Here is a 16,776-nt window from a genome sequence, read left to right as displayed (position 1 = left end):
TCTTTAAAATACACAATAATAAGACGTCAGATAAGTTATCAAATAGGCTAAGCTTACGCTGCCATGGATGTAAGAACTTGTCAGTTAATGATTATAGCCTATCAATGAGGTATTTTTGGCTGCAATCATGGTAATTAGCTATAACTAGGCTAGGCAAGTCTTCTTTGAGGTTTTTGATTTTAGATGCTCCGAATTACTTATGTGTGGGATTTTTGAAAATGTCATCAATAAAGATATAGGCCTAGCTAATTTGCTTATCTTCTTCTTGATAGGCCACTTGAAAAAGGAAATGAACCCACTGAGATAGTTGGCGGTGGTTCAAAGAAAGCATACTGAACTGTGACGTAAAAGGCATAAATGACCATATAAGGACAGTCAGCTACCGCAAGGGAAAGACCTGACGCGCTTCAGGTTTTTGAGGTACAGAGGCTGTCCAGTTAGCCCTCTCATAACTTTCATTTGGCTATTAAATCATATCTCAGAACATGTCATATGAAAATATTGTGAAAGTGGAGTTTCGTGTCACCTAAATATGAAATATATTTTAGGGTACGCCTAGTGGCAGCCTTTCTCTAAAAAAAATGTATGAACTGTGATTACATAAGAGACGGAAGTAGCCTTGTAGGCTAGTGAATTCATGTATATGTACAAAGAAATACAGAGGGAATAGACATCAGTTTTATGTCAAATTTTACTTAAATAAACAGCGCACAAACATCAATAAAAAACGTAAACATATGACATTGTTAAAGTTGGTCAGGATCAACCTGACGAACAAAAATAATTTACACATTTCATAATGCAGTATTGCATGACAGTATCATTTGCATTTGTGACATACAAATAGTCCCATTTGATCTAGACACACTAGATGATCAACATAGGCTATATGTGCCGACCGGTTCGCCACTTGTTCATCCGAGGTAGCCTATGCGTTGTCCCATTCTTGTGCTACAGCTAGACCATTACACAGCCACAGCTGCTCCTCTCATCATGGTCCCATTCACGGCGCGCAGCACCGACGTACCATTTCTCACAGTCCCACGTTATAGGTTATTTTAGGTCTGTCGACATAGACGTCAGAACAACTAAAATCTGTAGGCCTTTACCAGTCTTATACCTCCAGTGTTGATTCTTCTTGGCCTTTTTTGTGTCATCTAAAACGCCTCCATTTTGCTTGTCAACATAAGCTGACAGCCGCTGCTTACATGTCTCAGGACTTTCTGCTTGAGTTGGGCGACTTGTTCCCGCAACACCGAGGCCGTACTGGACAGTCCAGCGTTGTCTGACTTCAGCCCTTTCACTTTGTCCTCCAATCGGGCGATGCGTTCCAGCTTGCGCCGCCGGCACTTGGTCGCTGCCAATCGGTTCCTCAGCCTCTTCCTCTCCGCCTTTATCCTTTCCTGGTTTTCCATGTCGATCGGGGACATGGGAGGTGAGCAGTCGCTGCTGTGCATGTCAGGCACGGTCTGAGGCTCTTCTTTCAAAGCCAGGAGACGCTGTGGATGCAGTCCAGCTGCTTGAAGAGAGTGCGGGAACGTATGCGAGGCGTGCGTGGAAGCGTCTTGGTGGTGGTTTTGGTGAGGGTGCGGAGGCAGGTAGCTGATTGTTGTGGAGGGATAGCTGGATGAGGAAGCGAGGCTGCCGCCGGGACAATAGGTGTTGAGTGTTGTGTATATGGGAGGCTCGGGCTGCAGGGAGGAGCCGAACACGGGGGCTGCCGCGGAACACGTCGTCACACCACCGGCTCCAATAGACACGTTGGGCGGGGGCATCTGGTTCATCTTGTGAAGATCGTCTAGGGCTTTGACGAAACCCTCCGCGAATCCCTCCTGTTCGTCGGTGATGCCTCTGCCGTAGAGGTACTGGCCCGGGGTAGGGGTTGTGATAACACCGTTGCCGTTTTGGATGATCAACCTCTCGAGTTCCGGAGAGGCGAGCTTGAGCGAACCGAGGTCATGGTTTGAGGCTTGATAGAGTTCCGCGTCAGCTCGTAGTTTTAGGTTCCTATAAGGTTCAGTGAAATTGACATTCATATTCTCCTTTGGCAGTTTGTAGTCGTGCAATGCAGCATCTGAATGGCCGTAAGACAAGAGAAAAGAGTCGTCGTGATAAAACAGCTGCTCCATTTTTGTAGACATAGAGTCGTTGATGCTGAATTCGCTTAACACTTCGATAGAAAGTCAATGTAGTAACCTATTGAATGAACAAGACACCGTCGTTGACAGGGTGCATTGATTTCCAAACAGAAAAGTCTATAAGGTCTGTCCACTCACTGCAGTGTCAATTGTCTCCTTGCAGGTAGAGTGAGTTGTGGTCCAGGCTGACAGTCCGTGCGCTGACAGGCTACGAAGGTCCAAATAGTATTAAAACCACAAACGAACCCAGTTGATGTATTAGACTGTCCTGAATAACTTCTTGTGTCGGTCTTTGTCAAAACAAATCTCGTTGGACAGGCTGAGAACGTGTTCAGCGCCTGTTAGACTTTCACTCTACTGTGCGTTCTGTCGAATTTGGGACTTAGCCGCCACAGGCCGGTTTATATACAGTTCTACACACTTGCAACCAATACGCACAGCCAGCGATCGGTGATTGGTTGGAAGTGTTGAGATTCTGCTTGGTGTATCCGCCCCTGACAACGGAACGTCACACGTGTGACGTGATTGCCGGGAACTCATGGATAGTAAACAAGCCCCTGGGCAAGAGGAGGCGAGAGAGAGACGCTGTATCAACTGATGGTGCACCGAGCGAATTAATAGTTACAAAAATATATGTAATTAGAAATAAGCGCAGTCCATGCTGCAAATTGTGTTTTTGTATTCTTCAGTGGTCGAACAGGTTAGGCTATTATTAGCAGTAGCCGGCCAAGAGTAAACCGACGCGCAAACTGGCTCGTCTGACTTGACGCATAGACAAGCGTTACGCGTTGAATTATAGAAACATGTATTCAAAAGTAGTTAATGAAATGTAATTGAACATGTCACTTCATAGCCAATTAGTATCCAACTCTACTCTACATTACGGGCTGTTTTGTGGGGCTTCTACCCGGCATCTTCGTCAGGAAGTTTACAGCCCATAAATGGGCATGCACATCCGCTTCGTTTCCTCTTCTCAAAAAAGGAAAGGGTATGCCATATAGACCCGCCCACTTTATAAATATGCGGAGTAGCTCTTTGTCGGGACAAGTGGAGGAGCATAGAAACATATTTGTGTGTCAATATATTTTATATAGATTGTGCAGTGTATAAATGCTGTCGTATTTTATACAACATTTCAAAGGAAACATTCGAAGTCAATTTATTGGTCAAACATTGACCAGTGTCCAAAAATCCATTTTTTATTTGAATATCTGCTATTACATGAGAGTAAGGTCCAGTAATATTGTTTTATCATGTTGTAGTGTTGTAGACCTAGGTGGATGGAAGGATGTATAATAAAGTATGTTTAGCACATACAGTGAGTTGTGTTAGATGATGGAGGTGTCTGCTTAGTTGATGAACATATATATTCACTAACTGCCAGAATATTTCTTCAAGCTTTGCATGTTTAGCGTCTGTCAGAAGTAGAGCAGATAGTATTAAATATTACAAAATATATTAATAGTGTAAATATTCTGCATGACAGTTTTGGTTTTGCCTCTTTTTGTGAATGTAATTACAACATTCATCACCATGTAGTTTACAACACAGAGATAACATGTTTGCTCATATGCCCCAGTAGGTGAAAACATGTTTACCCTTAAGCACTACAAGGGCCACAGGAGTTACTGGCACTAGACAGCACCCACCCATGTAGTCCATTCTCTCCCCCCTGGAGCCCTGGTGTGGTGGCTTTGACTTATAGCACATGAATGTTGAACAGTTTGGCTGCAGTGTTTGAGACATTTGGCACCCGCGTGCTCCGCTGTCCAGCGCAGTGCGTGTTTACCGTAACACTCAGCACTGTGGGCAGAGTGCCATCGAGGCACTGGCAAAGCTCATTCGTGAAACAACGGTAAATAGCACACAGATGGAGAAACTGTGGTGTGTGTGTGTGTGTGTGTGTGTGTGTGTGTGTGTGTGTGTGTCTGTTTTTGTGAGACTGCATGCGTGGGTGTGTGCATGAGAAGCATTTGGTCAAGGTCAGTTGATCTTGTTTCCATAATGAGAGCAGAACTCTCTTTTCAATGTGTGTATCCTCATTAATTATCTTACTAATGGCCTCTGTATGAATCTGACACTTTCCTATTGGATTCTCACTCACTTGCATTTGTCAGATTAGAGCTCATGGATCACGTCTGGACAAATCAAATGATCTGTCAATAACAGTTTGTAAAATTAAAAGTCGAAGTATTGTTTTGTATTGATAATCTAGTTCAGACTCTGCCATTTACCCAGGAGTTTATCCTTACAAAGATGTAGTGGTCCTTTTTTCCATGCAGTGTTTATGTGTGTCTACTGGCTGGATTGTATGTGAGATTTCCATGAGAAATTCTTTTAACATGAATGATGAAGTAGTTCGGATCTCCTTTTCGCTGCGGCTTGGTTAATATGGATCACTGCCAAGAAAAACAACGTTACCTGCTCCCGGGAAGGACATGCCTTTGGGGGTTGAACACATTTACGGTAATCTGCATGCTTTGTGTGTATGTGTGTGTGTGTGTGTGTGTGTGTGTGTGTGTGTGTGTGTGTGTGTGTGTGTGTGTGTGTGTGTGTGTGTGTGTGTGTGTGTGCTTGAGTGTGTGTGCAATAGAAGATAAATTTGGTGTCTGTGGCAGGACTTGACAGTTCATGGTGGTGTGTATCTTGGTTTTATTTGCATGAATGTGTTGACATAGATTGCACAAAGTTAATCTGTTTGTAAACTTTGTTTTGGGTTGTGAAAACTGGTAGGCTATGCAGCCATGCAATTTGTTAGCAATGTCTTTTATGACATCTAAGGCTGTCACACTTTTAAAAAGACATATAAAAGGTGATTTTCGTTCAGGTGTTTAAAAAAATGTTTTCCAGAGAGTTATGTTGCCAAGCAATGTTTAGAGACCTCTAGCAAGCACAGATGGAGAATGTATGTAAGTGCCTATTGTTGCCATTGGGATAAAAATGTCGGTATGTATTTTAGAAAGCTTCCTGTCACTTGTTTTCCATTATTATGTACGTAAGAGGGCAAGAGTATGGCAGTCCTGGAAATTCCACTGTTTTGTTTCCCACAGCCCTTGCAAACAGTGCTGTCTCAACCACCAGGGTCTGGCTCTCCCTCCACCTCGACAGGCCCGCTGTTGTCCTTCCAGCACCTTCAGACAGCCTCCCCATTGTTACATTCTGGTGGCTTCGGCAGACAGCTGTCTTATTGTCCATCTCCCGAGCGGCGGAGTCGGCTCTGAGCAGCGCTGCGGACTCTGGGCCTGGTCGGAGACTCTCCTCGTTGGTCACTCGCCCCCCCCCTACCGCCCCCCCACCCCCACCTTCACCCCAACCCCCCCTCTGTGACTCACCCAGCCTGGAGGAGCCCATGCCAATCTGAGGTCAAAGTGCCCCTCAAGATAGAGAGAGAGAGAGGAGCCCTGGCACCACTCGTCTTTCAGCTGCCTTTCAAAAACCACTCCAAAGGCTTCTCCCCATGCAGTCAGCAAAGACAGAGGACTCGGGAGGAGAGAAAAGGCCAAGGAGACAAGGGTGCACACAGCACAGGCACAGGCCTGCATGGACCGAACAAGAGCCCTCAATAGGCACGGCAAAGATGCCACTCTGTCGGGGGGGGGGGGGGGGGGGGGGACACAATGGAGGCTCTTGTGCGGTCACTGTGCGGTGCAGCGGTCAGTGTGGGAGCCATAAATAGCCCCATCCGTCATCTCCACATGATACTAATGGTGTTTGTCCCAGGTCCTGACTCGGGCCCACGTCCCCCCGCAACCCCCCCTGTGTTTACAGCGTAATTAGCATCGAGCTAAAAGGTGATTGATTGTCGCGTAGTCGCACAGTGGTAGATAACACTGGGCCCTCCTCCTCCTCACACAAGCGCCGCTTGTCTCCAGAGCGTTAAATCCTCTGGCCAGCTTTTAATGCCAGGTCAGCATTGTGGCCCTTGTATTCTAATTGATTTACGGCTGATGACTTGAGGGGAAAATCGGACCCTTCTAATGAATGTAGCTGATTGTTGAGGAATTCTTGATAGTTGAGGTTCACTTCACTCGTATTTTTGCTGATACCTTCATTTCATTCCGAAACTTTGGCAAGTCATTATTTTATCCTCGCGGGTCACAAGTCACTCTGAGTTTGTTTCAACGTCACATCCACATCTTTGGACAAGATGGCTTCCGGGGACCAGATCCCACAGAGTGTGCTGTAACACAGTAGACAAGAAGACACTTACAGCCTCTAATAAGACATCTTTGTCCCAGGGGAGTCCCTTAGTTTCTAGTGGGCAAACACACTGACCCAGAAGAGGAGTGTGCCACAGCCCCCTCTCCCTCTGCCTGTCAGGGAATATGAGTGATCCTCATCCCCCTTTCCTCCAGTCATCATGTCCTGGGCCTTCCGGGGCTCAGGAGAGGATGACTAAAGAGGCCCTGTTAGTCAGCCATAAGTGTAGGTCACTTAGGTCAACTGGCTCATACAACTACAGGTCATCTTGTGTACTTCCACTGGGTGGACATGGACGTTCCTGCTTACTGAGTGGGAGCCAGTAAATGACTTGCTGTTGCAGCCTATAGGTTACGTATGCTATATGATATTAGATGCCAATTACAATATAGTATACTTATGTAGTTATAGTATTGTTATAGAAAGTATAGTATAACTAAATAGTGTAGTTATTCCACAAGTAAGAGGTACATACTGTAGGGGAGAGGCACTCTATTTCTCTCTGTATCTGTCTCTATGTGTCCTGATTTCTAAATATGGACATCACGAATCATCATCTGTATTCCCCTACTGTGACTTCCCCTTTGCTGATCTTGCTGGTCTTGATATTTGTGCACTTCGGGGGCCGGTTTCTGATTTCCTCCAAGCAAGATCCAGTCACCCCACTGTCTGGATCCACATCTGGGTGATAGTCTTGTTTTTGTCTGTAGAAAACAGAGCTTCTGGTTTTTATTGAGAGGGTGAATGTGATCGGATTGCCACCTCACCATCAACCATATGGATCTTATAAAAGCCTGAGTTTACAGTGCCATTAATCATGGCTGCGGGGGTGTAATTACACAAGCCCACCCCCACACTTGCCCTCCTCCAGACTTTCTGCTTACATCGGCACTCTTCACCGGGACTATAGGCCATCAAATACTGGCAAGTCACAGGCCTGTTTGGCGTATCAGGTGACCATGACCTCACTTGTGGTCACACTTTCTATTCTGCTGTTTATTTGACAGTCAGCCATCGCACTTAAATGACCGACCCAGGCCTGCCTCTAGGGCTCTGGGAGTGTCTCGTCTGGTTCCTGGTTGAACTCTCTGTGCAAAGCAGGTGGTGGTAGAGGCCCAGCGGTTGCCATGGAAACCATATCAGTTTTGTTGATATCCTGGGGATCCCCCCCGTGCCTGGGAAGTCTCAGCTGGAGGGGTCACGACCCTCTCGCTCGAGACGGTGATAAAGAGCTGACTAAGTGGCGACTCACTCCATTGCTCGGCGGAGCAGCCGTACACACCGGTCGAACAAACATAAATATTACACGTCTCTGGAGGACGCTGCCAAGGCCTGGGTGGGGCGCTGGATTGCGAAACATCTCGAGCAGAGCGAAACAAGCTGACGGAGACGTGTTGAGAAAAAAAACCTAAAAAAACCAGATGTTTCCATAAATGGGTATTGTCAGGAGAGAGAGTGGCCAACAATTCTGAGTGTCTATTCTTAAACACACAATGGTTTTGTTTCCTCTCTATCAGACTGTCAGGAGTTGAGGTTTTTGTCCTCAGTGGCGTTTGTGCAAGAGACCCAGATAGAGCCGAGTGATGTCATGAACTGTGCCTCGTGATGGGACGCGGTCTCCGAGCGCTGCGTCTCCACAACATGTCCTGACAACTCCTCTCCCTAGAGTAGTAATAGCGGGTGTACCAACATTTAACAACAGCGTTCATCAGTACATCAACACCCAGGCCTGCGGCTACGCTCCCTAACACACGTGTGCTGATATACGCAAATGCCTGTGTTGATTTGGGCACACGCACACACACACACACACACACACACACACACACACACACACATATACGCACACACACACACACACACACACACACACACACACATACACACACACACACACACACGCAAACACACACACACACACACATCAAACATACTCACAGACCAATATGCAAATCCTCATAAGCACTCCATAATCATCCAACCAAGACGAACCAACATGCAAACACAGATATGTTGATAAGTGTTTCATCAGCTTTTTGAATTCAGTGCACTTGTTTCTGCCATTGTCTTTCCACGTGTATTTCACAGAGTTGAGCTCTTCCTCACACTGAAGGCACTGTGTGTTCTGTGGACCAGACTCACGGCACAGTCGTGATCGTATAAGCGCTGATACCACAGCAGCGATAACACGCAGACCTAAAGCCTAGGAGGGACAGCTGTGTTTACCACTTTCACGTTAATTAGCAGTCTGCGGTCTGTGTTTTACACGGTAATTACTGCAGGTTTAATATAGTTCCCCCTTAAGTAGTGTATTTAGGAAGCGCCGCACTAAGGATTCTTCAGGACAATTATACAGTCTCGATCGGGCATGATGCCCATTGTGCCGGCCCAGGAGAAAATTGGGTGCATTTTGAATCGGAATGAGATGTGGGTTTTGTTTTGTGACCCCGAGCTGGTCTGGACTGGAATTTTGTCGGTTCGAGTAAACACGCTCCGCACCGCACCTGATTAGGCCTGTGCATTCATGCAGACGCCGCGGCCCCGCCGTCTGTTTACGGTCCACAACCGGAGCGTCACACACGCAATGGAAATGGTCGCATCGTCTCTTGCATCACTGCCCACCTAATCCTGTGCAGGCACCAAGGGTGCATTCACTCTGTGGGTAGCGTCGACGGGAAACGGCGCTGTTGACAAACCGAGAGAGCGCCATGCTAGCGTATGCTCGGTGCTCTACCAAAACCTCAGAAACCCCAGCTGCTTTGCCACATGTGAAAGAAACTCACTCACTCCTTCTCTCGCTCTCTCACATACACACACTCACTCACACACACACATGCTGAGTCATGTTCGTTGTGCCTTTCAGACAGGTTGCCGTTTCATCGCGGTTTCTCTGAAGGTCAACACAGTGCTCCTAGGGCACCCATCCATAGGCACTGAGGTCATCAGAGCATGCATCTCACTGACATCTCAGGCGTGCTAATCATGGGCTGCTAACTACTGCGTGAAACACCGCTGAAAAATGCTCTCCATTTTTGAAGCATTATTGAGGTTTTCACCAAGTATCATTATTGTGGGATCTTTTCTCCAAACCAAACCCCACATGTATTATTTCATCAAAGCACTTTGACTTTGTTGGTCTTTAAAGCATCTGTTATCTAGCACACAGTAAGAAGACGTCAACCGCGATGAAAAATAACACAAATTGTATGGAGTATCTATGTAAGTTCACCGTTGCTGCCTGTTGATGTGAAAAACTGTTCTTATTGTTCATGGCTTCAAAAGGCTGCGCCGAGTGCTTTGGAGGGAAGCAGGAGCAGCAGAACAAAAATAGGCAATCAATGTGTGGCAGAGAGAGAGAGAGAGAGACGCACACATGCACACACACACGCACACACACACACACGCACACACACGCACGCACACACACACACATCTGCAGCGCTGCCTGACGCAGGCTTTGAAGAGGCTGCTCAGAGGGGGGCAGCAGGTGAGGAGAGTGTAGGTGGTCGCCCTCAGACCTGCTGCCTCTCCGCTTCCTCTTTTCTCCTCTCCACAGAGGCACAACACAGATGTGCTGACACGCACACACACACAGACACACACACACACTCACACACACACACTCACACATAATCAGGACAAGTAGAAACACACACACACACACACACACACACACACACACACACAGTCAGGACAAGTACAAACATACACACACACACAATCAGGACAAGTAGAAACACACACACACACACACACAGTCCGAATACTAAATACTTCACAAAAGTAAATGTACTCACATCTAATCCCACTCAAGCATACAGACAGACACACATATTCACAATTGCAACCCCCCCCCCCCCCCACACACACACACACACACACACACAAACACAAACACACACTCATACCACCCAACCTGATTCCCCCTTATCCACCCTGTCTTTCAAAGGCTCCCACCTACACACTCATGCACTTCAACAGCGCCTCTTTAACTCGGCGCATCTAAATCCTAGCTGCTTGTGGTCTTTAGCCTTTCCCCACGGCAACAGAAGAGGGAAAGTTGCAGGAGGAGGAGGAGGAGGTGGAGGAGGAGGTGGTGGGGGTAGAGTGGAGGCGGGTGGAGGAGAGCAGAGGGACGTAGCTGACTGACAGCGCGCTCTCTCACACTCGTTTCTCTCTCGCACTCTCGCACTCTCTTTTTCCTCCTGCCTCGCAAAAAGCCGCGCATTAGCATACGAGCCGGGGGCCTGGGATCGCGTCTCCGATCTCACCTCCATCTCGGGGGGCTGTGTCCCTCCCCGCCGTCTCCGACCCGAGGCCTACAAGGGTAAAGACCCGCTCCGACACAGGCGTCTCTCGAAAGACACACGCACACAGACACACACGCGCGCACACACACACGACATGACCACAGTGAACTTTCAACCCCGCTTTCCCCTCATTAGAAATTAGTGTGCAGTGTCATCGACAGGAAATTGATATTCAAACAAAAAATAACACGCGCGTATGTGTGTGCCGATCCCTGGTTTGGCTCTGTCTGTGTGTACAGTATGCGCCGGCGCTGAGTAACATCAGGAGCGTCGACTCATCTCGGCCTTTCACTCCTAGCTCGCCGAGCGCCGGGGAATCAGGGGTGAGGCGGGCGAACGGGGTGGATGTGTGAAGGTGAAAGACCTCGAGGGGGAGCACAGAGGGCACTCCATCCATGGACAATGCAACCGCGTCTGTGTGTGTGTGTGTGTGTGTGTGTGTGTGTGTGTGTGTGTGTGTGTGTGTGTGTGTGTGTGTGTACCCGCCTATCTTAGATTTATATTTAAATGCAGACTGAATGGCCTGTGACTTCAGAAATGTGTCGTTATATCCGACGCAGCCAAAGGAGTTAGATAAGAGAGAATGTTGGCCAAGTCAATAACGTCGGTCTCGTACCCACACAACACTGTGCCATTACTGTAACACAACATCATTACAAGAGCATGACTCTGACTTGGACGCGTGCCCTCTCTCTTCCTGTTGACTAGGCTACTAACTACTTTCTTTTTCATTTTCTGGTCCCTCTCATATCCCTAGCCATGCTACGCTACCTTCCCCCCCCCTGCTGGCCCGTGTCTTTTAGCTCGCGTACGTTTCATTTCCGTGGTACCACGGAGCATCTGTCCTGTCAGGACACATCAGGGGACTTCGCCCTAACGAGCTCTAACAAGCACCTGCCCATAATTGGCTCTTAAAACCTACTGACAACATCTCTCTCTCGCTCGCTCTCTCTCTCTCTCTGTCTCTCTCTATCTCTCTCTCTCTCTGTCTCTCTCTCTCTATCTCTCTCACTATCGCTCTCTCTTTCTCTCTCTCCATCTCTCTGCCCTGCTGTCTCCTTGTCTCTTCAGTCCCTGAGTGTCTCTTCATGCTGTTTTACAACATGCACCTGTGCTCTAAAGTAACCCCTTCACCAGAGCCTGGTCAGTGTGCTCAGACTACACACATTGCTCTCCTGCTGGGCTTTGAGCAGATCACTGATCCTGGACCTGCTGCCTGAGGCCTTTTGAGTAGCTTCAGCAGGGCTAGTGATTTAAGAAATCTGCGTGTGAACAACTCCTTTGTCTGGGACCAGGTGGCCATTTGTAAACAGCGCTTTTTTGTTTTAATGCACATGTGGTGAGCGGTAGTCACTGTCTCACAACATGCTCATGTGTCACGCACGATGACAGTTCAAATTCAGCTGCTCACTGCTACCTTACCTTTCCCCCGCACTTTGTAATATATATATTTTTAAGTTATTGCACCATTTGTGATGCCGTTACCACTCCCTCCCTCCTCTTCCTGCCCTCCCCGCTCACTGCTTCCTCCCACCCAGCCCTGGACACGCCACATGTGTGGAGGTCACTTCCTGCCCCTGCGGTTCCACATAAAGGATGTTGAGGGCAGCGAAGATGAAGAGTGAGGTCGAAAAGCACTTATCGTTATCTGCGCGCTGTGTGTGTGTGTGTGTGTGTGTGTGAGTGTCTGCATCGCTCATTGCATACGTGTCAGTATGCTTGTAGGGGGGGTGGATGAGACACACTTTCTTTGATGAATGAAAGTGAGTCAAGCCAAGCACGGACACTGTGTTTTGGTATTTTTTGACACGGCTCTTTTTTTTTTTTTTAAATCATCTGAATGAACTGTGAACCCTGTTTGAATTCAAATAGATGTCCACTGGTGCTACAGCGTTATAATAACGTTTTGAGTTGAAGTCAGGCCAGTAGCCAAGAGTTGGTGGATCAGCAGCAGAGTTGGTCGGAGAGACGAGAGACACACAGACCAGACGAGCCGATACACAAACACAGGGACACGCTGAAGGGGGGGTAAGAGTGAGCAACCGAGGAAGACAGGAAGCGTTTCCCAACGTCTAGTCAGCCTGGTATACCATCAAACAGGCAGGAGTCCTCCAAGCCTGGAGGAAGGACGGACGGCAGACACCAGGTCAGACAGATGGACAGGCCGGCGGCCAGACAGGGCAGTGGGGTCCAGTCCAGAGGTCCCAATGCTCGCAAAGCAAGAGCACAAGAGGACTCTGTGTGCTAGTGTTTATTCTCACGTTCACATTGAGGTGATGGGGAGAGGCTTGATAAGTGAGAACATATCTCCAACTTCTGTGGAAATCTGTGGTTTATTGTGTGTGTGGGTGTGTGTGTGTGTGTGTGAGGGGGGGTGCGTGAATAGATGGGTGTGTATCTATGTACACTGTGTGAGTGTGGTAATATTTCTCCACATCGTGTGTGTGTGTGTGTGTGTGTGTGTGTGTGTGTGTATGTGTGTGAGAGAGAGAGAATCTTGAAAGTTGAAAAACTGTGGTGCTATTGCAGTGAGCTGTGAATGCTCTTGAGATCAATATCTTGAAAGTATAAACTAAGAAAAGAGCACTGGAGGCCTACAGCTGTGTGTGTGTGTGTGTGTGTGTGTGGATGTGTGTGTGTGTGTGTGTGTGTGTGTGTGTGTGTGTGTGTGTGTGTGCGTACGTGCGTTTCTCCACACTTACTGCTTGTGTGTGTGTGTGTGTGTGTGTGTGTGTGTGTGTGTGTGTGTGTATGCCGGGAGGGAAGGTGAGTGTGCATGAGCGTGTGTGGGCTGAGAAGCCTCCGATGTGTTGCCTCCCTGGAAGCCACCACGAAGCTGCAGTTCCAGCCTATTCTCTCTCTCTCTCTCTCTCTCTCTCTCCCTCAATCTCACTGTCTCTCTGACTCTTCACACAGTCACAGTCACACACACACACATACTCTCTCTCTCTCTCTCTCTCTCTCACACACACACACACACACACACACACACACCATCACCATCATCATCCTTTATCGGAGCTGACAGGTTCCTCTCTTCATCCCCCCCTCTCTGCTCTAGAGACTCATGTAACCTACATGTTGCTGAAAGAGGCTGTGTGGTGTTCTGATGCCAACACCCCCCCCCCACCACCACCACCACCCTCCCCCCAACACAAACTTTCCCTCCTCCCTCACCTTCCCCTTGTTTGATGTAGTCTTCAGAGAGCCTGACTAAAAGAAATTCTTTTGCTGGCTTTGAAGTCTCTCTTCGCTCTGTTTCCCTCACTCTTTCTCAACACTCTTTTATCCTTCGGTGCTTTAAATCTTAGAGGAGATGAGAAAAAAAAACACAGAGCTTAAAAAAGAGAGTGAGAGACAGAGAGAGAGAGAGAGAGAGAGAGAGAGAAGAAAAGAAGAAAACAAAGAGAAGAATGTAACTGGATGCTTGTCCTAGTTGGTCCGCATGCACACAACCCCTTGTGCAACGAACTTGAGAAGTTTATCAAAAAGCGGCAGGTTGATATTGAGTTTCCCAGAAACTGGGTGGAGAGAGGCTCTCCTCACTAACCATTTGTCTTCTTGACTGACACACCACATAGCCGCCTTCCAAACGCCTGGGAAGAGGTGCTGTTTGCTCGTGGGTGGCAGGAGATCAACTATGACTGCTATGCACAACTGAAAACTTTCCCTGAGTTTAAGCCCGCAGGTTACAATCAGGCAGTTTGCTCAGGCCTACAGATATAGAGATCATCAGTCCAAGGAGACATATGACCTTTTTCCTCTGTCCTCCCCTGCTCTTCCAGTGCCACCTCATTTTCAGTGTCACCTTATTTGATACTCAAATAATTCACTGAAATCAAAATATTCAGGGTATATAAATCTAATTCTCATTAACCTCAGAGAGACTATAGGTTATACTTATTTAAAAGTAAATAAATAATGAATTAAAAAAACCAACCTTGTCATTAATAGAGTGGAGCATAACATACATAAAATAATTAGCTAAAGCGTTTCTGCTGTCAAGAGGTCAAGTGCGGTCACATTAAGCAGAGTTTACATGGAGCAGCCGGGTCACAGGCCATGCTAATTGTGTGGAGTGGAGATCTATGCTGGCCACTGGGAAGGGACGGGCAAAGACTAGCCAATTATGCTAATCACAACAGATGACCTCGGTTCACCAGGGAGAGGCGAGTTAGCCACGGATGATAACTGGCAAAACTGCCTGTTTGACAAGGGACGGGCATGGGCACCTGAGGCCCGGGGGCTCCCATGCCATGGACCCTTTCCCTGTTGTTTGGACAATTGTCACTAATGATTTCTGCCCACCGCCGCTCCTGGAAAAGCGGGAAGGCAAACAGGAAGCAGCTGTTGCCAAGGAAACAGTCTGGCAGCCTGCGTAGAGCGGCGTGGGAGAGATTGTGAAATAAGACAAGAGGGTGTGGGGGGGAATAGTGTGTATGTGTTTGGTGGTGGAGAGGGGGCGAGGGGTGGGGGGGTGGGGGGTGAGAAAAGGGCACAAATTGAAAGAGGAAAAAATAGAGCGAGCGAGATGGAGGACTGTGGTGGCGGCATCTAATTAAAACATGATGTAGACGAAAAGGGATATGGCTGCTTGCGTGTGTGTGTGAGAGAGAGAGAGAGTGTGTGTGTGTGTGTGTGTGTGTGTGTGTGTGTGTGTGTGTGCATATGCGCTCACCCAGGCCCATGTACGCATGTACCTGCGTCTGTGCCCGGGAATAGCCTAACTGACGCACGTTGTTACAGAGCAGTTGTAGAGCCCTGGCAACATACTCTCTCTCTCTCTCTCTCTCCCTCCCTCCCTCTCTCTCTCTCTCTCTCTCTCTCTCTCTCTCTCCCTCTCTCTCTCTCTATCTCTCTCCCTCCCTCCCTCTCTCTCTTTCTCTCCTCTCAGCCCTCCACCTCCTCTCTCGCCCTGACACCTCGCCCCTGCCTCGATGCCATTACAGCCCGGATGGTGCGGGGAAGAGGAAAGGGAAATTGGCAGTGTGAGAGACGAGGCCTTCATTTGCAGGGAGATGAAAATTGGACACTGTTCGCAGCATGCTTGCCAGTCCAGCCTTCCTCCGGTCAAGCAGTCTAAAAGAATAGTGCCGAATCATGATTATTGTGTGGATTTGTGTTTATAAATATGACATATTGTCAACAAGAACGTAGCCTTTATCAAGGCATGTGTGGCAAAGGAAAGTTACAGGTGGTCAATCCACCTGCTCCACAGCAAACATCCTCTCTGCATAGATTTTTGGTCCAAATGGAAAAATACAGCCAATCCCTGTTAAGTAACATGGGCACCTAGCCTTACTGTTGATATCCACACCTCTGAATGATTGCATTAATCATTGCATTAATCACAGCATTGACTATTTCCTAATATTGTTTTTTTCTATGTTGCCTAATAACATTATTCTCACAGAAACATACACAACTGTTGTTAGATACTGACATCTAAATGTTCAACATGTTGGCATTTGTGAGGTGCATGGATAAAACCGATGCCACCAGCATGATTCGACACGCTTATCTGGCCAAGGTTAAAGGGCTTGATCTATCAGTTTTTCTACAGAATGGACAAGCAGATAGACAAGTACTGGACTAACATGAAAGGACGTAATTTTATCTTCTGTAGTAGGTTTCCATTGCCACAACATGACATGCCAAAACCCCTCAGGCAAGTCTTCGTCAGGCCACAGAACCAGCTTTGATCATGTGTGCTTCAAAAGTCCCAGGCCCCGCCCACTTCAATCGCAGGGAACATGGGTTTGGTGTACATACGTAAATAATCACACATTCACACACTCGGCATGACCTGGGCCTTCTCACCTCCAGGAAATGGGTCACCACACCACAGCAGCGCGAATGTTTAAGAAGTTTATCTGAAGATCACACTGATTGTGCAATTACTGACTCTACCTGTGGACAGCCACCTTTAAATTGCAGGAGACCAAAATTCCTTTCAAAGAATAGTGTTTATGTCTTATGCAAATGAGTCATACTCAACGGTTTTTCTATTTGGTGAATTATCTGGAAATGCTATATGTGTTATTATTACTGGTCATGACTGACTATGACTGTTCTTCTGGAACACTCCTACAGTAGCAGAATGCTACATAGGCTAAATAACAGAGCAA

General features: G+C 47.5%; 1 protein-coding gene across 1 annotated transcript; it reads right to left on the bottom strand.

The window, feature by feature from the left end:
- Positions 1 to 673: 673 nt before the first annotated feature.
- On the bottom strand, positions 674 to 2,506 carry junbb (JunB proto-oncogene, AP-1 transcription factor subunit b). The gene has a single exon (XM_062531920.1). It carries the CDS (start codon positions 2,139 to 2,141, stop codon positions 1,158 to 1,160), a length of 984 nt encoding a protein of 327 aa, XP_062387904.1. The 5' UTR covers positions 2,142 to 2,506; the 3' UTR covers positions 674 to 1,157.
- Between the last annotated feature and the right edge of the window lie 14,270 nt (positions 2,507 to 16,776).

Source organism: Sardina pilchardus, chromosome 3, assembly GCF_963854185.1.
Source record: "Sardina pilchardus chromosome 3, fSarPil1.1, whole genome shotgun sequence".
NCBI lineage: Eukaryota > Metazoa > Chordata > Actinopteri > Clupeiformes > Clupeidae > Sardina > Sardina pilchardus.
This window is presented reverse-complemented; position numbering and strand designations above follow the sequence as displayed.

Excerpts from the sequence above, each read along its gene's own strand:
- junbb (XM_062531920.1), bottom strand. The coding sequence starts at position 2,141 with ATGTCTACAAAAATGGAGCAGCTGTTTTATCACGACGACTCTTTTCTC.